A 23,571-nucleotide genomic window follows, 5' to 3' on the forward strand; every position below is an offset into this window, starting at 1 on the left:
AGCTTTGCCTGAATCTGAATCCTTACTGTCTAGTGGGAATTTTTTATTTGAAGCCTGGTGGGGTCATTTAGATGCAGTTAAGTTGATGATTTCAACAATTATTCTCCATATCATTCCATGATTCCGGTAGGAATCCCCTTCCTGTATTTCAAGAAGCATGACTCACTTGTTGCTACCTTTTTATGGAAGGGAAAAAGCTCCTGTGTTTCTTTGACCACATTAAAAAAATTCTAAAAGGGAGAAAGAGGTTCATTTTCCTGATTTTCATCAATATCATAAAGCCTTCTGTCGTTGTCAAGCTTCTTTTTGGTTACGACAGAGCACTTCTGCTTTTTTCCTTATTAAGGCTTCAACATTGATGAATCATTACTTGTGCCCTTCTCTTTTTCTGAAATTGTTTATTTTTCTCAAAACCCTTGTTAATTAATAAATCAGTGTTTTAAACATGTCTGTCATCATTATCATCACACTCTCCTTCAAACTCTTTTTCTAATGTGAATTTTCTGCAGATGCCCCTGTGGTACACAAGTTTATTAAATTTCATAACAGACAGATGTACTGAAAACCCTTAAGGCGCTTGTACAGGTGGGTCAGCCTGGATAAGGTACCCCTAGGTGTATTAAGCGCACCAGGCCACTCGTGCCCTCTGCTTTAATATAGCGTGATATTTGGTGATTTTAAAACCATTTCCCCTATTTTAGTATTTGTGTTTCTACTTGATTTCTTGACCCCTGCTTTTACTGCTCACATAGCGCGCATACTTGCACTATAATTGTGGAGCTCACCGCTACTTGAGCGGGTCATTTGCCCGTGCAGTTCTTGTTTAGCCGCCATCTTGGGAGGAGAAAGCGACGTTTTTCGGGCGCCATCTTAGGGAGCGCTCTAGTGCTCCGGCGGCCACGCCTGAAGCCTACTTAAACCTGTCATAGAAACGAGCAGCGGTTGCGCGCAGTGGGCATGCCGTAATCGCGCCGGAGGTGTGCCAGAGGTAAGCCCGTTTGCGCCCGTTCGCGCACGGTCAGGCCCAGGGACCAGGACCCCTGCTTCACCAACTAACCTCCCACTTACCTATTCTCGCTCGGCACTCCTGCTCTTAAAAGGCGACTTATCTCTCTCATGTCGGCACTCTTTAGATCTGGTGCAAGGCTGTTTCTCATGCCAGTACTGCACCTTCAAAGTAACAGAGCCGGTTGAAATCAGAGGGAAGATGGAGGTCTAACTGAAAATGGCATTAGTAAATTGTCGCTCACTGCCGAAGCATTCCACTGAAATCTCCCTTTTACTTCACAGTACGGCTCTCGACATACTTTACATTACTGAAACATGGGACCAAACTCTGGTCCCGATATTGTCCAGGCCTTACCGCCTGGATACTTGATACAACATACGGACAGAGTGTTCAAAGTCGGAGGAGGGGTTGCCATTATTTACAAAGATTATATAGCCTGTTGTTTGTTAGATAGTTCTATCTCAGACTGTGAAAGTGCACATTTCTCCATCTCACTATCCCCAGAAACCTCATTTTCAGGGCTCTTGATATATCGTTCTCCTGGCCCCCCAGGGCAATTCCATGAAGGACTGGTTGAAATAGTAATGGACCTGGCTAGTACAGTCTCCAATTTTATGGTGCTGGGGGACTTGAACTTCCATTTTAATAGTCCACATGATTCCATTGCTACAGACCTGACTAAAGATCTGGGGACTTACGATTTGAGTCAAAAAGTCCAACATGCTACCCACTCTAGAGGGAATCTTTTGGACCCTATTTTCTCGAACATCCCAGGTTTAATTACGGATGACCCTTATCCGATCCCATGGTCGGACCACATGGTAATCCCTTTTACCTGGAAGGTGCCCTGCCCCAGTCCAATTACATCCTCCCACAGAGCATTAGCTAGACATTGGCCCACACTTGAGCTCCATGAATGGTCAGATATCTTGAAGAAGACTGAACCTTCTGCCAACCGGGACATAGATAGAGCAAATAGGGATTTTAACCAGTGGATAGAACAGTCTTTAGACAGCGTACTCCCCAAAAAATCGATTATTAAAAAGAAAGGCTCCATTAACCAACCTTGGTTTAATTTGGAACTTAGGACTCTTAAACAAGAGTGTAAACGGGAGGAGAGGCAATGGCGGAAAGATTTCAATCCTGTGAAGAAAAGTAAATATAGAGCCGCCATAAAGAAATATAAGTCCGCTCTAACTACCGCCAAATCTACTTTTTATGCAGACAAAATTGAGACCTCCGCAAACGCCCCTAGAGAGATGTTTAGAATGGTAAAGTCCCTGCTAAAAGCCCCTGATCCGATGCCCACCTCAGATGCCCACCTCAGATGAAACAGGCGCCCGCTGTGAAGAACTGGCAAACTTTTTTGCCACTAAAATTCAAAAGATCCTCATCACGCTTCTCCCACATCATCTGTTGAACCCCACTCCTTGTTTTTTACTTCGGTCAATTCAACTTTTCCTCAGCTTTCTGCTTTTTCTCTTCTCAAGGTAGATCTCCTACCCCCTCTTCTGAATGCCATAAAGAGTGGCAAGCCGCTTGACCCCGCCCCAATGAACATCCTAAACTCAGTCCTGCCTGTCATCAGCACACCTATTGTTAACTTGGTTAATTCCTCTATAGAGTCAGGTACGGTCCCTAGAGAGTGGAAAATGGCTGTGGTCAACGCCTTGATAAAGAAACCTAACCTTGACCCAGGTGATTTTTCTAACTATCGTCCCATTTCCCTGCTCCCAGGTATCAGTAAATTGACTGAAAAGTTTGTCAACAACCAACTGGCTTCTTTTTTAGAATTACACAATCTGCTTCACCCATCCCAAACAGGGTTCCGAAGGGTCAAGGAACAGAAACAGCTCTGTTGAAGGTGGTTGAGGAGTCCAGAAGGATTTTGGATGCAGGTGGCAGCGCGGCCATCATCCTCCTGGACCTCAGCGCCGCCTTCGATACGGTTAATCACCCTATCCTCCTATCTCGCCTTAATAACATCGGAGTCAAGGGCAAGGCCCTTAGGTGGCTTGAATCTTTCCTCAGGGATAGGTTTTTCAAGGTGTTTGCGGACAACAGCTGCTCCCACCCGGTTCCGTTGCAGTGTGGGGTGCCGCAGGGCTCCTCCCTCAGCCCCACACTGTTTAACGTGTACATGGCTCCCCTGGCAGAGATAGTGGCCCCTTTCGGGATCCAACTGGTAAGCTACGCAGATGACATCCAGCCGGTGGTCTCCTTGAATCAGGAAGAACATCTTCCTATGAATCTGTGCAACTGTCTGGAAGCGGTCGCAAGCTGGATGGACCTGTCCCATCTCAAGCTGAACGGCGGAAAGACTGAGCTGATTTTACTCGGAAGGCGGGCCACATTTGACAACTCTATATCCTGGCCCCTCTGTATGGGTCCTGGCTCCACTCCTAAAACTGAGATTAAGAGCCTTGGCTTTTGGCTTGAATTGTCATTCAGGCCCCAGGCAAGAAAAACAGCGGCCACTTGCTTTGGCCTATTAAAGACAATCCGCAAAATCCTCCCTCAATTACCAGAAAAAGCCAAAATAATTCTAATCCAGTCACTAATTCTTTCTAGGATAGATTATGGCAACGCAATCTACTTAGGAGCTCCAGCATCGGTGACCCAGCAACTTCAGATCGTTCAAAACTCGGCGGCAATACTGCTAACGGGCACCAGCCATCGCTCTTCAGCTAGACCCGCGCTGAACGCCCTTCACTGGCTTCCGGTGAAGGAGCGGATTCATTTTAAGACACTTTGCATGGCACATAAAACTTTCTATGGGAAAGGCCCTCCTATTTTAGATGGGATGGTCAGACCATACAAAGCTCTCAGAAACCTTCGATCCAATGATCTGAATCTTGCAGTGATCCCTAGAATTAACAGGTCCCGCTCTGGTGGCCGTCTTTTCTCATACAATGCAGCAAAATTGTGGAACTCCCTTCCTCCTTCTTTTCGTCAGGAGCCCAATTTGGTCGCATTTCGGAAAAAGTTAAAAACCTGGCTCTTTCCTACGATCTAGAGCCTCTGGCCCTGGCCCTCTGCACTATAATTCCCCTTTGGTCCTTTCCTAAGCGCTGGGATGCTCCCGAGTAGCCATGCGCTATACAAGAGTCTTTTTCATTTCATTTCATTTCAAGGGGCTAAGCTATTATATGGGTTTCGGATCTCTTTCAGGATGATGATCCTCTTTCCTCGGTTTGAGTCACGTTTTCATTTCCCTAAGTCATTTCAATCTAGGTTCACACCTCTAGGAAATTTAGTATTAGATGCTCTGTGTTCTTTTGATAGCTCTCCAGTCTCTTCTGCAACTCAATTTTGGTTGTTTTAGGTTTCAAAATCCTTACCTAAAGCCTCCCTCATATAAAGAATTATCTCCACTGCTCCTTTGCTAAGATCAAAATCTATCATAAAACTTCAATGGGAGATGGAATTTGATCTTACCTGGTAGACTACTTTTATGGGACAAACTATGGCTAAAAATGTACAAAACCTCTAAACATCCAATACTAAACAGACTTTATTTTTCGTATATATTAGACTATATGTTACTCCCTTGTTGCTTATGAAACTGTCTCCACTTATGTCTACCATCTGTAGATCTTGTGCTAAACCCAAAAATGATATTTCCCACATGCTTTTCTTTCTACTTTGGCATTCTTGCATAAGGTATGGAGACAAATTGAGTTCATTTTCCATACTCAATCTTCCTTCAAAGTTTCTTCCATATGTCTAGGCAGCCTAGTTGAACCCAATGATATAACCCTAGTTCATAATAAATTGTTTGACATTTTATTTGCCACTGCCTTTCAATAAATAATGATTACATGGAAATGTTCCTCAAATATTTCTTTTAAAGCATGGTGGTATGCAGTATGTTATCATCATAGATTAGACATTGCTGTCAATAGGGGATCATCTTGACTTCTAACAATTACCTATTTGAATGTTGTCTCCGAAAATGATCTATGTGTATCTTCTGTTACTGCTATGTATTTTCAACCACCTTGAACTTCTCGGACCTCAATATTGGTATATTATTTACTTGATTTACCCATATTTCTCCATTGTTTACCACATACATTTATCTTCTTTCATTCCTGGTCTTCACACTCTAACTCTTGTACTTTTATTCTCTCCATTTATCTTTTTCTAGGTTTTATCACAGCTCCTTTCTTAATAAGAAAACTCACAAAAGCTTTAATGTCATATGGTCAATATTCATGTTAGCTGTTTTATATATTATTCTATTGTTGACATTGGCATCATCTTTGCTTGTTACAGAGATTTTATTATTTCTTCTGTATCTTGCTGCATTGTTTAAGTAGAGCTTTTTAAACTTTAAAAAAAACTCTCAAACATTGTACTACTGAGTGGGTAAGATTTAGGTAAAGTAAACAAAACAGGTATGCAAAAATAGCATTCTTTTTACAATTCTAATTGACACACAAAGAAGAGCAAGAGCAGGACTTACCTCTTAACTCGATCAAAATCAATATAAAGGTTAAGTAACTGTCCACCTAACACATAGCCAATAGCAGGGCCCACTACTGACATTCCATAACCGATTCCTGTGAAGAAGACATGAACAATGTTTAACCATAATTTCCCAGTCACAAATAGTGCATTTTGTTTTGGCCATACATTTGTTCACACATAAATAATTCTTACATTAATCCAGTATCTGAAAATTATTTACATTATACGGTTTAAGATTGTTTTTTTAATTCAATTTAATTAGTATTTAATACACACACACATAAGCTACAAAGCAGAGTATGCTAAGCACAGTACACCTCCATAAAAATAGGCTTTGCTTTAGTCGCATTAATATAAAAGGCAGAACACTAATCATAGCCCTGACTAACACAGGGCTACCGATAGCTGACCAAGTTCAAATATTTAGGTAGCAACAGTCAACTTCAAGAAACATTAGTCATAGAACAGGGCATTTCTTCCAGTGCATCAAGTGGCATAATAATGTTTAGGGATCTTTTTATACAGGTAGTGCCTGGAACAATGGGGACCCGCCATGGCAAAAAAGCACTTTTTAAAAGAATGTTTGCTTAGTAATCGCGGTGAAGTCATGAATCCCAGGCAAATACAAGCACGGTCTCCTGCACTTGTTTACATTATAGCCGCCAGGTGGGCCAGGGCCCGGGGTCATGTGGCCATAAAAATATAAAAGGAGGTGGTGGTTGCCGTGGCAAACATTAGAGGTTACAATAAGGGAAAAAAAGAAAAAACCTTAGAAATTCATATAAAAAACAAAGGTTACTTGGACATTATAGGACTTTTCAATTGTACATGGCTTCCTGATGAAGGCTGCTTAGCCAAAATGCACATAGGAGAGAAGAACACATAGCCATGATGTTTGACAAAAGATTAATTCTTGCAGTCCTCGTAATTTGACAGAACTCTATATTTTAAAAAAGAGAAAGTCAAAAAACAGATATGATGAAAAAGCTAGTTCCTGAAGATACAATGGAATTTGATCAAATGTAGAAGGTCATACCTTCCATGTAATGATTGGAAATGTTCAATGTTAATAGAGCAATGATGGAATAAAATGTTAAAAGGAGAATATAATTGTGTCAAATTACACTATGAATAATTCTCGATAGTATGATTGAGGATGTATGAATTATTTGTATCTACTACTAGCCATGATAAGATATTTCAATACTAAAAATCTGTGATAAAAAAATAGATCTTTATTTCTTTTCTATTTTTGATATAATAAATATACTAAATCGAGTTCAGTATTTTGGTCATGTCTGGTCATTAAGTTCCTTTTTTAAAAAAAATTATCTTTATTCATTTTGTTTTACATGTAAACTCCCCCCACCCTTCCATCCCCATTCCCCAAAGACAGGTAAGTAAAACAACAACACTTAATTCATCAGGTGCAATAAATATTATCATTCATCATTAAATACAGATAGGCTTCCCAAGAGTATAAACTTTTCAAATACAATCCTGTGCAACTCAATTCCAGTAATATCCAAGAAACGTGCAAGTGCATTTCTTAAGTGGCATGTGCGACTATTTGCTAAAGAAGCGAAGAAAACTATACAAAAAATGATAAAAACATACATGGATTCTCATGACCCGCTATGCCCTTGCATCCATTTGAATAGGGCATCCCAGATTTCATACCTTTTTTACATGTAAGACACCCTTTCCGTTTATATATGGCTACTTTCAGGCTACATGTTGCTAACAATCTGGCAATCCATTATTGAAAGGCCGGAGGCCTTGAATCCAACCAGGCAGAGGTGATGCAAATCCTTAAGAGGGCCATTGCTAAAAAAAATCAATCCATGTCTATTCCTCTCTCGATTTGCACCTGCCGTGCCTAACATTACTTTTCTATTCTGATACTTCTATTTCAATTCTTAATGCTTCTGATAAGAAATCCGAGACATCCTAAATCAGTTTTTGTAATACATTAGAGGATGCAAACATATGGATGATATCAGCCTTATAAAGTGCATACTGTTCCTTTTCCAGATCCCCATTTGGCTATCTTGCAACACAGTGGACATTAAAAGAGATTGTGATAATTCATAAGTGTACAAAAACGTTTCAGCTGAAATCCCCAATTTGGTCTGCCATTTTAAAGAACATTTATCCTGGTTGTCGGATATAGCAGCATTGAGGAAACCATAGATTTCCCCAGTAGTTTCAGTTTTATCACTAACTATGCTTTCAATGATTTCTACTCTCTGAAACTTACTCCTTCCCCTCTCTTTCACCAAAGAAAGCCCCTAACTTGGACAAACTTAAAACAATCCCTTCAATCAACATTATATTCATTTTTCATTTTGTCAAAAGACTTAAGCCCTAAAGAGGAAAAAACAGCCAATCTGGACAATCCCGGCCCGAATCCATTTATTTATATAAAAATCTCCAAATATCTCGGGGAGATTGTGGCTGTTTGATATAGGTGTATAAAAGGATATTATACCAATTCCTAAGGTTTTACATACAGTACTTCGTACTTTGTGTATACCACCCAGAGTTTTAAAAAAACTTTCTTGTAAAAACTATCATGCAGTTGCCACAACAGATATTCTCCTGCCCCCCCCAACATAAGTTCCAATGGTGAGGGAACCCTAGTACTTGGCCTGTTATCCATTTCTATCCTAAGCAGCTCCCTGCCATAAATTAGTGTGGTAGCCCAATAATATAATTTCAGGTTACAGAGAGCAAAGCCACCTCTCTCCCTTCGTAAAATGAAAAACCTAAGTGCTCTACGAGGTCCTGTGTATGCCCATATAAACCTGGAAAACATATGCTCTATTGCTTAAAGCCATTGTGGATTGAATTCCAGACATATTGCCCTAATGAAAATATAAAGGTTTCAGGAGGAGCATCATTTTTCTTCCGCCAATGGATAAATAGAAGTTGTTCAACCAAGCAAGATCTTTTTTTGGATGCTCCATTAAGGGTTCCGTGTTGTTCTTAACCAAATTGTGTAGTTTAGAGGTTATGCTGACACCCAAATACGTGGCTCTTTCAACTTCCCGGTTATCTGTCATCGTGATTTTTTCGTTGAGCACAATCTGTATTTTGTCTTGATTGAGAGCATAACCGGAGATCTGCCCAAAAAGTTCAGTCTCATCTTCAATTATCTTTTCGGCGGTGTTTGGATCAGATGTAACCAATGCAATATCATCGGCATAGGCCAAGGTCTTAGTCGGCTAATTCTGAAACCAGATTGATTAAATTAGTGCATTATTCTCTAACCTTCGGATAAAGGGGTCTATGAACACCGCAAATAGGAGAGGGGAGCAAGGGCACCCCTGTCCGGTCCCTCTGGAGATTAGTAATTTTTCTGAGGGTGCACCATTGACCATAACTAATGCTGATGGTTCTGTATATAACATTTGTACTGCCTTGATAAAGCCATACCTAATGCCATTTCTGGAAATAGCCGTCCATAGATTTTGCCAGGAGACCCTATTGAAAGCTTTCTCACCCTCTAACAAAATGAGTGGCATAGGGTCCCCTGCAACAATGGTGATGTCAAATAGAGTAATCACTCTTTGTATATGGTCAATGGTAGATCTGCCAGGATAAACCCATGTTGGCGATCCGAGATGAATTTATGTCACCATTAATCAGTGTGATAGGGTGATATGATCCCAATTGTAACAAAGGTTTATTTTTTTTAAGAAGACCACTATCTTCGCCAGAGACCATGAACCCGGAGGCCACCACCATTAAATACTTGAGTGAATAGGTTATAGATTATTCCTTTTAGTATACAATTTGGTTGGTATACCATCTGTACCAGCCGCTTTCCCTTTAGCTAGGCTATTCATAGAGAGTAGAATCTCTTTCAACTGTGCGGACAGTCTAAGTTGTCCTGGTCTTCTTTCTCCAATCTTAAGAGAGGGATTAGATCCAGGTATTCCTCAATCTTACTCTGATCCTCCCCCATCCTAGCTTTACATAGTATTTGATAGTATTTCCGAAATGCTGCCCAAAATATTTCAGGTTAGGTTGTCCGACCGTATACTGGGTCAGTAATTTCTCGTATTATACTCAATGTACTTTGCTGTTTAGTGTGGACTGTCAGATGGTGACCGACCTGTTCACTTAGTTCGTACACCACTTACTTTTGAGTTTTCGCCTTACTTATTGCTTTGTCTGTTAATATATCCATAAAGGCAGCTTTAGCAATTGCCACACATCTTTACAAGTAGCCTGAGCACACGTAATCCTCATTACCAGTATTGATGCTGCAAGTATCTCATGAACATAACAATAACACTAGTCGGATTGACGTTTTAGTCTGTGTGGTTTATTCGTGTTTCAGGTGCATTGTTACTGTTAATGAGGATTACGTGTGCACAGGCTACCTGTATTATTGTATCAAGGACTTCGGTCATTTTTGGGTGTTTTAGGTTATCCTCTTACCTGTAGCACCATTCACTGTTTGGTCTCGCTTTACATACACGTGTACGACTGGAGGCGCCATCGTATACCGCATCACTTCAAACACTTTGCTGGTTTTAAAGCCACACATCTTTGTTCAAGATCCACCTCCCATCCCTCATGTATAGCCCTAATCAGTCTCTCTTCTGCTGTCCCCAGATCTTCCGGCAGCACCTCCAATAGATGTTTAGCCTCTTTGTTACAATTGAAAGAGTACGTCAGTATTTCCCCCTAACCCCTGCTTTCAGAGCATCCCATACCACCTCAGTTGTTGTGCTTCGCAGATGATCCTCCACAAACCTTGGGAATCCATTCTCTCATATGTCTGCAATCCCCCTCATTTGACAACATTGATCTCTCGAAGGTCCAGGTTCTCACATTTGGGTTGACCGCTTCCATTTCTATATTAAGAGCTAAAGGGTTGTCATCTGATAAAACCTGTGGTAACTTTTCTATTCTACATTTCGAGCACAACATGTTGGAGACAAACATTTAGTTTCGTCTGACATGAGTCATATGTGGGGAAAAAAAGTATACCCTGGGTCACTTGGTTTCATCATTTGCCAACAGTCGATCAACCCATGGGTCAGGCATAGGTTCCTTAAGGCCAGAAACACTTTTGGTTTCCTCCCCTGATATCTATATCCCGCCTCTAGTGACAAGTCACTAGGTATATGAATATTACAATCCCCACATAGGATCAACGGAAGGGACCAATGCGCGAGTTCATTAGAGATGTTATCAAATACATTGGTGTTGTCACTAATATTCCCATATAAAGTACATATTGTCGATTTGAGACCCATTCAAACTTTTGGTATAACCTGCACTCCTGCGCTTAATACTGCATATCTTGTGGGTAAACAATTGACAAAAAGTTCCTCTATTGTGTGCTACACTGACCTGCCATGTTAACTAATCAACCAACTAATGAGTACAGACTCTGTCATAGACAAGATCACATGGGCACTTAATGGCATACACTACCATCTCTGTATTGCAATATGAGGTGGGAGTTAAATGTATTTTCTTGCCAGTCTGTGAATGTGTGAATATATTTCCAACAATCACATTGCTGCAGTGACTGCAGTTGTAGCATTTTCACATGCCTGATGCTTGTATTTTAGCTGCTGATTCTGGTCTTTTTTCAAAAGTTCTTTTACATTTTAAGACCGTTAATGTGCAAATATAGGTTTCAAGCTAAAAAAGTCCTTGAAATCGCTGTTTTCTTGATAGATTGAGCGAGTACACCGGACGTTATCTTTTTTGGCATATGTCATCGAGGCACGGCAGTTGTAGTAAGTGTTTGGCAGAATTGGGTCTGTTCTAAAAACTTAAACTCGGGTCGTCGCTCAGAATGTATAATTATTCATGAATTGATTTTTTTCATAGATACACTCACATATTTGAAAGGTGAGGTCAATTCAGGGCAGGGTATGTGAGACTTGTTTGCACAGGGAGCGAAGTTGCATGTTTTGGAGGCAATGCACTAGGGGCATGTTTATCATCCATAAGTCACACTGAAAGGGAGCCATGATGCAGCTGATGGACAGATGTCCATGAAGGAATCTTTCAGTTATTTTTTAAGTCACTCTAAACAACACGGTGAAGGGCATAAACCTGAAAAGTCTGTATATTTTTGATGTTTTTTTAGTTGTGTTCACACAATAAGATAAAAAGCATGTATTATTTGTTATCACAGAGTTCCCCTGAAGAAGAGATTCCAGAAATGCATTGGGAACATGGCAAAGAAAGACCTTATGTAGCATTCATAATGTTGTGAATGCATTGTAAAGAATTGTATTATACAGAAGATAAGTGGAAAATTAAATTGATTACTGCTATTTTCTTCTCTTTTTTCTTTCTTCTGTATATTAGCTATAACATTGAAATGATCAGTTCACAATTATTTGTTGGAAAAATGGTTTAACAATGACATCAGTAAAAAAACTTGTTACATTTGTTTTGCACTACATGGGCAAGAGTAGTGCACCTTGATATATGTGACAATTTGTACCCCATGCATATTGACATTCTGTAATTGCCCACCGCCCAAATTTGTCATAGCAAGATTGAGAATATTGCATCCCACCAGCTTTAGCCAATATAGCAACACCCTGAACCTTGGCCCCCTGCGTTGTTGCACAGATCAGTTTGTACCCAAAGTTTTAAGCACATGTAGTTGTGATCCTTCAATATAAGTCTCCTGGAGACATATGATGTTTGCCCCAAAGGATTGCAGTCTAACCGTTACCCTCTGCCTTTTCTTGATATCATTGAGGCCACATATATTAACAGTTAAAATTCTCAATCTACCCATGACAGTTTATATCATTTCATTGATTCTGATATCCCATCATTATCCAACAAACCCACCATGCCAATCTCTCCCTCTTTTCATTTACTCTGACTATGGTAGTGTCTGTATCACAAAACTCTGTTGCACCACCTTCTTTAAACCCCTGTCTGAGGATAGCCATCCCCCACTCCTTCCTCACCCCCACCCACCACCGCATCTTAGGCAACCAGGCTCAACCGTGAGCCTGCGTGAAGGTGTCTGAACCACACCTCCCCCCTCCTCCTCCTTCCCCCTCCACCAGTGCTCTAATACGTGTTTAAACCTCAAAAAAAGTAAAGAATAAGAAAATAATCTCCCTACTTGAAGGGATTAACCATTCTAGCCATCTCCTTTCTCGCATATGTAACCTGCTTATTATTATTTTTTTTCTCCCAACAACCCCCGCTGAGAGGTCATCTAGTAGATTCTGAGCTTGGATTTCTGAGGTAGAGCTGTAATTCTGGCTATGAAAAACAACTTTCAGCCTGGCTGGGTTCTACAAGAATACTACAACTCCAGCTTTCTGAAAAAGAGTTATGAGCTGTCTGAGTCACCATCTCCTCTCCACGGTAGCATGTGCAAAATCTGGTTTGGCAAAATTCCTTTTAATGTTATGTCTGGCCAAATCATACCAAGCCTGGCGTAATAAAAAATTCCTGAAGTAGAACAATATGGCATGGGGTAGCATTCCATCATTAGATAGGTGCTTTGCAGGTGTTAGAGGGAATCGATGAATGCGCTGGACTTCCTTGTCCTAGTCCCAATGAGCGAGTTCAGTTAGGGCACTTTTCAACATGGTGATTGTGAATTGTCTTATATTGCTGCCTTCACAATTTTCAGGTATCCCTAGCAATATCAAATTATTGCGCCGCTGATCTTTCTCAAACTACTCAAGTTTCCACATCACATCTTTCAGAGCACTCTCCTGTGATGTAGCCTGGGCCTTTAGAGTATCTACGGCGTTCTCTAGTACCTCAGTGCATGTTTCCATCATGTTTAGTCTTTCTGAAATCTCGGTGCATGTTTTCCCAATCTTATGAATCGATCCTTCTAATTTTTGAGAGGCTCGTCATGCCTGGCAGTTATCTGATTTAACCTTGTCTTGAAATACTCAGAGAGATTGCAGGATCTGAGAGAGAGAGGGCTCAGGTGATTTCTCATCATTAACTTGCAAAGACTCACCCCCTGGATTCTTCCTTGGAGACTTCCCCTTGTCGTGTGTTTCATCAGGGGATAATAACTGGGTAGCTGAATAATCCCAGCCCAGTTCTTCCACCTCCTCTCTATCTCTAAGACCTCTCTTATGAATTCTCTTTCCTGATAACCGTTTGGTTCTTTTCAAAGTCCCCCTTTCCCTTTGCATGCTGCTAATGCTTGAAGAGGTATCTACTCCTCCATCACTTCCAGCCGAATTTCTCGTATCAGATACCCCAGATTCCTCAGTTAGAGAACAAAACTTTTCCAGAGAGTCGGGGGAGAGATGTCTGGTCTCCATGAGCTTTCTTTGGGATTTACTCCCTGTTGCAATGTTTCGCCTGGTTTCATTAGCCATGCCTGGTGTACTTACACCCATCTCAATCTTTGCTTTATTGATTGAAGCATTTAGAGAGCAATTATCCTTCAGAGCAATTTGATTCTCTTTACCAACCTCGGAGTGAGTTTCTGGCACTTCCAGGATAGTTCTAGCAGCACTTGACAGCCATGAGGTCCTGCCCTGATTCAGCAGGTTCTCATCCTCTCCCGGATATCATACACTGTGTTGTGTTACATGGTAGGTACCCCACATAATGCGTTTCCCCTCTGCAGACTTTATCTTCTTGAAATTCCTGTTTCCCTTGAACCCCTATTTCATTTTCACTCATGCCCAGGGGTAAAACATACTTGTAGTGGGAGGTTGTAACTTCCCCTGCTCCCCTGTCAGTGGTAAACGTTGGGAAAGCTTTCCATATCCTTCTGACTTTTCCTTTTCTTTTTTCTCCTGTTTGCCCCTTACCAGCTCGAATGTCTGCTCTTCTGCCCTCCGTTTTGGACTCAGACTCCTCCCGGCATGGCTATATTAGAATAGAAGCTGACCACATCTTCTCCCGTCCACAGGCAGCTACCGCCATTGCTTCCGTGGTCTGAGTAACAAAAGCGTCTCAGTAACCAGGCAACCAAAGCCCTCTGCAGCCATCGACGTGTCTAATCCCAGAAGCCACCGCCGTCAGCAGCAGCCGTGCGAGCGATTCCCAGCTCTCGCCACAGAATCCTGCGCTTCTCCTGCGCGAGCCTATAACGCCCCTCTGTCCCCTCAGTGTAAGCCTGCAATGGTCCCTGGTTTGTTGAAGCCCCAGGCGCATCGTCTGCTTTCCACGGAGCACTCAATCGGATGCCATCTTGCCTACCTCTAGTCATTAAGTTCCAGAGCCCCCCTTTGCTTATCAGAACTTCTAAAATATATAGTTGCATAAACGTTTATTAAGAGAATTGCTCTTTTGTCCCTGACTTACGAACTTTATTCATTGTCCGGAGAACCCCTATATTTATACACTGATTGTTCTGCATTCTGTCCATCAATTGTTATTTTTGCATTTGTCACCCTGAGTGGGACGGGTATGCCCAGAAGTGGGTCTTGTGCTCTCCATGCCACTGGAGTCAAGCTATCCTGACTCATGAAGGGTGAAACCGCGAAACCGGTCCTAGCATGCTTGTTTCCAGCCCAGGGAGGACATGGCCTGGCAGTTCGGGCTGGACTGTTCCTACTTGGCACAGGGCCAAGACTGATTTGCATATGGCAGGGTTCCAGAGCTGGAATGGCATGAGGGGCAAATAAACAGTAGATTTAGGCCCAGATCTCTGTACCGAGGTGAATTTATGACATTGTTCTGCATTTTGTCCATACATTGTATTTTTTGCATTGGTCTAGTGGAAGAGCCTGTTCTTCTGCTATTGCACTCTGTGGGTGTCAGTCTTTTCTGTTTTGCCTTTCTCTGCTGCCTTTTTGTCTTCTGCTTTTTTATTCTTTGCCGTTTTCTCACTTTGCATCTTTGTCCTGTTTTTTCCCGCTGATGCTGCCCCGTGGCCTACCCCCCAACGTGCTCCTGCCTCCCACATCCTAGCTGCTCCCCCTTCCCCCAAACCCTACTTAATGGTGGCTGCTGCGCGCCAAGGAGAGCAAGACCTCTGACCTCCTAGTCTTTTGCTAGTCTGCTCTGTGGGTGTCAGCCTTTTCTGTCCTTTCTGTTTTGCCTTTCTCTGCGGCCTTTATCTCTTCTCCCTTTTTTATTCATTATCTTTTTCTCTCTTTGCCTGTGTGTCCTGTTTTTTCCTGCCGGTGCTGCCTGCTGCGGCCCCTACCCTGCGTGTTCCTGCTCCTGCCTCCTACCTCCCAGCTGCTCCCCCTCCCTTTGACCCCTACTTAATGCACGTCCGTCTGTGCCAATCCATGACCCAACCACGACCAGCGCCAGGGACCCGGGTCCCCCAACCCCTACGACTCCAGCACTTCCCATGCACTCAACCCTGGACGCAAAATCAACTGCCAGAGCTCGACGCCGAGCAACACCCATGGACCAATCTCCTGCTGACACTTCCACCATACCTTCACCCACCTCCGGATGCAGACAGCCAGACTCAATCCACCTGACTCCACCCCACACATGTCCCTGAGCTGCATTGTCTTCAACATACGCTCCATGCACAGACATGCCGTAGAAATTTGGGACCTCCTCAACACTCACTCACCCGACATCGCCTTCTTTACAGAAACCTGGACCAACACCTGCTCTGCCCCAGACATCACAACCGCCATCCCGGACAGATACAAGATCCTGAGGAAAGACAGCCCAAACCGCCCAGGAGGAGGCCTCGCCATCGGTCACAAAAGCTCATTCCGACTAACAACCACCGCCGACTTACACGCTTCTTTCCCAGACATTTGTTTGACTTTTTTTTTAGCAAAAGTGTTTGCAATTGTTACAGTGAAATTCTAGTGTATCAAATCGTTACCTTCTTGTTTCATTGTTTGTATTATCTATAAGTATCCTTGATGAAATCCTAAGATAAAAAGTGAATATTTTTCTATATACACCGCTTCTGTTTGTTTTTTGCACTGTTTCATTTTTTATATATATTCTATATGATATATATTGTTTTGCTTGTGACTCTGTTCTGCTTTTTGAAGAGATTGTGCAGTAGAATAAGCTGTTGAAAGAAATTAATTAGCAGGTATACAACTTACCTTGCTCCTAAATGCGACTATAAAATAACCTAATTGAGTATTCAAGTAAATCCCTTGAAGGCACACCTACCTGTTTACCTAAAGGATGAGCGGCACAATCTTAGACTTGCAGAGGAACGTTGGAGAAACACACCCTCCTACACAAGCTTCATTCAGCTAAGAAAGGTGAGAAGTACTTACAACAAACACAAATACATTGCTAAAACAGACCACCTCAAGGCTCAGCTGGATGGCGCTTAGACTAGACCCAAGAAGATCTTTGAAATAATCAAGCAACAAGCTAACCACTCTTCCATCTCTATCTGGTCTCCCTTGTCCCTGCTTCCTATTGGAGAGGACTTATCAGTGCACTTCGCTGAAAAAACAAGTAAATGTAACTGGAGCTGCATCCTGTCACTCCCAATTGGAGACCTTTGAATCTCACTGCATCATCAGTTGAATGGGTAGAACCTTCAGCTTTGTCCTTAACCATTAGTTTTTCTCTCAAAAACAACACCTCCTGGAATTCTTTTCTCCTTGCAGATATCACTGAGCAGCTCCACAACATGGTGTCCCTTAAACCTTCCAACCATTTCAGCTATCCACTACCTGCTAAGTTTTTTAAAGATCTCAATTCGGCCATTCTCCCTCTGTTGTCATGGATCATTCATGAATCTCTCTTACAGGGAAGGATCCCTGATTGCCTCAAGAGAGGGCAAGTTACTCCCATCCCTAAGAAGCACAGTTCTGATGTATCTGATCCTGACAACTTCCGACCTATCACCAGCATCGTGACTCTAGCTAAATTGCTAGAGAAATGCATCCATTCGCAGGATCCACACTCTCACCCACTCTTTTCAACCCATTTATGGAACCACTAACCGTCATTCAGAACTACTCTAACATTCAGTACCACATGTATGCGGATGACACACAACTGTACTTGAAGATCTCCTCTCAAGAAGACATAAATACGCTAAATGATACTCTCTCATAAACTCAACAGTGGTTAGCCCAGAACCATCTTCTGTTAAATACTCTCAAAACTGAATTCCTTCTGATTGCTCCACCCAGCCACTCTGAACCTACCCTTGTCTGGCTTAATCAACTCACTGCTCTTAACTGCACCCCTCATGTGGTTAACTCTGCTAAATTGTTAGGCATAACCTTGGACAAATACCTAAACATGCAAGCGCACATCAGTGCAACTATTAGGGGAGCCAGCTTTCAACTCAACACCTGTAGGAAAATCAAGCCTTTCCTGCCTCCTGAAGACATCAAGCCTGCTGTACAATCCCTTGTTATCTCTCGTCTGGAATATGGCTTGGTGGCCCTTGCTGGGCTTCCCAAAGCTAGCTTGGCCCCACTCAGAGCTACTCTAAACACATCGACCAGGCTCATCACTGGCTCTAGAAAGCATGACCATACCTCCCCTGCCCGTTTGCAACTAAATTGGCTATCTATTGAAGCCAGAATACATTTCAAGATGGCTTGCTGGTCCCATAAAGCCATACATCACAACACCCTAGAATACTTGGCAAATAAGCTTGAACTATCGGGCTCTTATCGGAGCTTAAGAAGTACACCCACCCGACTTATGAAGCATCCTAAATTCAAAAAGAAAAGATCTTACTATTGGGCCTTCACCGGTCTTGCTCCAAGGATTTGGAACACTCTACCTCCTCAGATCAGATCTAATCCTTCCACGGCATCTTTCAAGAAACAGGTCAAACAACTATTCTCGAGTGAACATTAAAATCCTTCAACTTGTTCACATGCTCTGTCTACAAATGTGACTCTTATTTGACACAGTTGTTTCGATTTATTCTATGCTTGTCTGTTAAATGGGTATCATGCTCTAGGGCATTGCTGATAATGTTCGGATAGGGGTAGTTCTCCAACCTCTGACCTTGATTGTTTCCTCCTTTGCTCGACGTTGTGTGGACACAAGGACACCATTTGTAACATTGTGCTTGGTTTTATTCGTGATTTCACCACATCTGTACAGCGCTCTGATACCCGCAAGGGTCTTATTCGCGCTATATAAAACTTTTCAAATAAAAATTAAATAAAAAAGTATCCCCACATACATGGCAGGACACACACTCAACCCCATCTTTGCCAGTGGAAACAACATTCACTTCAGCAACACCAAAGAACTGCTGTGGACAGACCACCACAGTACCATTTCTCCTTCTTGAAACCCACCGCAAACAAGCGCACATCACGCCTCCCTCATCAAAACTGGAACAAAGTCTCTGAAGAAAACCTCACCTCCTCTCTCAGCTGCACTCCTCCCCCTAATACAACAGACACTAACACTGCAGCAAGCAACCTCCACCTTTGGAACACCACCTGCTCCAACAACCTTGCACCATCCTGAACACCACCAGATGACACAACATGAAAGCCACCTGGTTTACCATGGGCTTCTGAGAATCCAAGCACTCTTGCTGATGACTGGAGAAAACGTGGGAAAACAGCAAAACCCCAGAAGCACTCTCCTCTTACAAGGCTGCCACCACGGCACACCTCCAACTCATCAAATCAACAAAGATAAACTGCATACAAGACACAATTCTCTCTAACTCCCACAACTCCAAGGAACTCTTCGCCATCATACAAGAATTCACAAGACCCAACAGCGAAAATACCGATGTTCCTCCCTCCCAATTCTGCAGAAAGAAAAAAGTGTGGTACATAATAGAAGCATAGGATTTTGGGTGAGCATGCCTCTAGGACAAAATGACATGAGTACATTGCATTGTGCAGGGCATTTTGGGCTCCTGTTGGATTTTGCCCCAGTGCCCTCTCAGTGACGTGTGATGGATGTGTGTGGTAGGGACTGTCCCAAAGAATACCAGTGTCAGCGATGAGCTCTCCATGGTGAGGAGTACCCTGTCTCAATAGAGAGTCCGTGCGTGTATCCCCAGATTGTGCCAGCCACAGAGTTCCTGGTTGATGTCACCATCGTGCCACGTGGCATACCAAGGAGTCGCATAGCCGAAGAGAAGGGTGAAGTTGCTCTAGTGAGAAAAAGACACCTCTTGTAGCAGCAATGTGCTACTCGTAGCATGAATAATTGGGATGCTGACAGCCTTGTGTGTGAGTGGAATAGGTTTAGCAGTCAAGGCAAGTCCCAAGACGGGTGAACAGTGGCCATGTCCTCGAGCTGGCAGCCTGCTAGCCACCTGGCCACCCACTGCTGTTGGGAGGCCAGGTAGTAATAATCAAAGTTCGGCACATCTAGGCCCCCCTGATCAATTAGTGGATAAAATTTAGTGCGCATTAATCTGCACTGCGAGGCATGCCAGATGAAGTCCCTGGTGAGTTGTTTGAGGGTCCAGAAGAAGGTTCCAGTGATGTAAAGGGGCAAAGTGGCAAAATATTAAAGGAGGCACAGAGAGCAGATAAGGACATGCAGATCCGCAGTATTAAAATGTTTAGGAGGATCAACAGTGCAATTGGCATGCAAATCACTAAAGCTTTTAAGACTACCTGCAAAAGCGCTAGAAAGGAAAGACACAGAACTTGATTCAGAAAATGCTTAGACATCTACTTTATAGCAAATATAAGTAAAAGAATCACATTCCTCAAGCCAGATCAACTCCATAAGACTCAAATGCACTAACTGTATTATTTTCCTTTGATTTCCTTTGTTTTAATAATCAAAATGTTTTAAACAGAAATTTTACTAACAAACTAGTGTTTATACATGAATTTTAAATCACAAGTGTTTACGTGTTTTTAGCGGTTAATCCGCTCTTTGTATGATTTAAACCAAATCAAATAAAGTATTTACTTACTTACTTACTAAAGGAGGCACAGCAATACTACCATTTTTTTGACAGCTATGCATCCAGCCACTTAGAGTGGCAAGGATCGCCAAAACACCATCTGCGTGTGTATGGAAGTGACAGCATTGGTCAGGTTGCCATCCATTAGGTCAGTCGGGTGTGATATATGCGTATACCCAAATAGTAGAATATGTCAGACTGCCACCGCAAGGCTGCTCCGCCAATCTGCAGTGCAGGATTTGGAGTGATGGCCAGGAACGGGAAAAAACATGGCTTGGCCCAGTTAACCTTTAGGCCAGAGACCCGCACAAAACTGCTCAGCGTGTGCACTATGGTGGCTGGGATATTGCTGATGTTGCTTTGGTACAAAAGCATGTCATCTGCATACAATGACACCGCATGTGTTCTGTCACCTAGGGGTATCCCCCATTGACTTCTCTGCTCATCAAGCACATGGGCCAATAGTTCCATTGCTAGGGAGAACAATAGCGGGGACAGCAAGCAGCCCTGGAATGTGCCCCTGTGAACAGGTTGATTCTGATATAAACTGCTCAGCCTTGACCCTGGCCATGGGATCTGTGTATAATAGTTTCACTAGGTGGAGGAAAAGAGAGCCAAGGCCATAGCGGATGAGGATCTCAAACAGGTAGGGCCATTCCAGAGAGTAGTCAGAAACTTTTGTAAGTCAAACACTAAGCAACTGGACCATGGCCATGTTAACGGGGGAATATTAAAGAACTCTGAAGGATTGCCGTAGATTATGGAAAGTGTTTCTGGTAGGCGCAAACCCATTTTAGTCAGGGTGTATCAGTTGCAGGACCGTTGGGCTGAACGTGTCAGCCAATATCTTGGCCAATATTTTATAATCACTGTTGAGCAGGGCCAGTGGTCTACAGTAGAGTAGGTCCTCTGAGTGCCTATCAGGTTTAGGCAGTGATACCAGTAGAGCCTCGCATAGTTTAGTTGGGAAGTGCATGCTGGTCATTAGTTCATCATATAGTGTCTTCAATTGAAGGACCAGTTGAGGAGGGGGTATCTTTTGTGAAACTCAGATGGCAGGCCATCAGGGCTGGGGGACTTGCTTAAAGCAGGTGCGCAGATGCCCTCATAGATGTCATGTATTGTAATTTCCCCATTAAGCTCTTTTTGGTGTTCTATTGTGGTGCTGAAAAGTGCCACTGGGGCCAAGAAAGAGTCAAGGTCTGTCGGTATAGCCTGTGCTGCTGGCTTGAATTGGGAGGTGTGGTGGTGCATGAATGCCTCATTAACGTTCATTTGGGAATTTGTACAGGTGCCGGATTCCACGGCGTATGGCAAGTATAGGAAGGGGCAGTTGCTCTTGTCGTATCGACCAAGATACTAAAGCTCCAGCCTTGTAAGAATCAGAGTATACTCTGGCAGTGTGTACTGCATACTTGAAACAACTCAGTCACTCTAAGAGGTCTGTGAGCAAGGTGCATGCCCCTCCCAGTTGTTCCCTCTCAGACAGGGTCAGCTCCATCTGTCCTTCAAAGCGGAGCAGCTGCTGTTCAATTTCTGTGACCTCTTTGTCTAGTTGCCGTTGCATGTTGAGGGCATTCCTTTTTATTGTTACTTTAAAAGCATATCAAACACAAAGAAGGGGTGAGGGCTCCTAACTCTACCACCCCAGTACACACAAAAAAAGCGACCACAACGGAACGTAGACATATCAATATACATATGTTCAATCATTGGAAAAAGTTGCCCTCACTCACATACCGAAGGTGGAGAAGCGTGGCTCAGTGGTTAGAGGCGGCAGACCCGGAAGCTGAGATCAGCCGTGGACTAGGGTTCGATTCCCCGCCTCGGCGGGTCTCGGGCACAAAAATTCCACGGACTCGACAATTCTCGCTCCGGTGCCTACTCGACTCACGGGGTCACACTCTGCGACTCTGGGCAATAGCTTGCTTAATCTCCACTACGGCCCCTCGCGGCGGGATGCCTGGCTTTCACCTTGTGAATACCCTGCCGGGGTATCTCACAGGGGAATACCAGGACGGGTTCCCTAAGCAAGCGCCTTGAGACCCCTGGGTGATTAGTGCGCTATATAAATCGAAATACATTTACATTTACATTTACATTTACATTCTACCATCATTGAGCCTGCTTGCAATACGCCCTGGTGTAGCCACACCCAGGGCGGAGCATTAGGGAAGGGGAAAAAAAACAATAAATTTCACTCGACAGGACAAACCATAAATCACAGAAAACATGTAACATATAATGTGATGTGATTTGTGCCAATCACCAAGTGTCAGAAATAATAGTGCGACTAAAGTGCAGTTAATGGGAAATGTTAAAACTGATTAAGGGTGCCAACTGAAATAAGTGTTTTATTGGACATTACCTGGTACCCCTATCAGGATTAAAAACTCAAATTGGGATGGAAACTGTCTTGTTCGAGGCCCAAGGATCTGACAAGACCTCCCTCCTGATACTGCTTATGTCGACATGTTTCAACCGTAATAAATGTGCCAATGCTGGTCACCTCGGTATTCTTCAGGACAGTCACCTTTTATTTCTGTCTGAGCCCTACCGCAGTTCGGTATACTGGGCCCCTTGGAACTGAGCCGGTCTTTACAAATCCGTGCCCTCTCTTGTTACATGTAGAGGCTTATCCCGAAATACGGAAAAACACTTACTGTGGATAAAAGAAAAAATAAAGTAATGTAGTACGTTCTCTTTTACCATCTTCAAGCTTGCCATCTCTATTGTGCAAACCATTTGTGTCTCTCTTATATCATGCTGTGTTATGGTTAGGTTGGTAATGAATCCTCTTAATTCCTTTAGCTGAAGTGGGATCTCTTTTCCCCACCCTCCTCAGCACGCGAGCACAGTACTGTACGACTTCGTGCTTCTCGATCGGATGGCTCATCAAACTTCGCTTACACTCATCACATTACCCCGTGTAGGTCCATCACTCACACCAATCTTCCCCGTTTTTCAAATAGATTACCCATCGTGCAACTCATCCATCAATACCATTTGCTTTACTTACCGAGTTCATTAAATTCGTGAACCCGAATTGGTGCCCTGCGGGAGGTTCCCCCTTCAAACACAACCTGTATATACAAGGGAAGATGTGGGGAGGAAAGTGCAAAGTACTGTAAAAGCATCCCATTCAATGTGGCGAGAGGAGGTGATGTCGACAGACCTAGGTCCTAGGAGCTCACTCTCCCCGGCAGCTCCGCTGTGCCCTGCATCGCCTCTCAAGCCTGACACTCCTCTTTCAGGGCTCGTGTACACCCTGACTCTGGTTCTTGCTGTG

General features: G+C 43.1%; 1 protein-coding gene across 2 annotated transcripts in view; it reads right to left on the reverse strand.

Moving 5' to 3' along the window:
- SLCO4C1 (solute carrier organic anion transporter family member 4C1) overlaps positions 1-23,571 on the reverse strand; it is a 662,960-nt gene that overhangs the window by 458,751 nt on the left and 180,638 nt on the right. For both annotated transcript variants that reach the window (XM_078675442.1, XM_078675443.1), the window contains one exon: positions 5,478-5,574. In XM_078675442.1, coding sequence (XP_078531568.1) covers positions 5,478-5,574 — 97 coding nt within the window. The remainder of the gene's footprint in view (positions 1-5,477; positions 5,575-23,571) is intronic.

Source organism: Lissotriton helveticus, chromosome 2_1 (assembly GCF_964261635.1).
Source record: "Lissotriton helveticus chromosome 2_1, aLisHel1.1, whole genome shotgun sequence".
In the NCBI taxonomy this organism is placed as follows: Eukaryota; Metazoa; Chordata; class Amphibia; order Caudata; family Salamandridae; genus Lissotriton; species Lissotriton helveticus.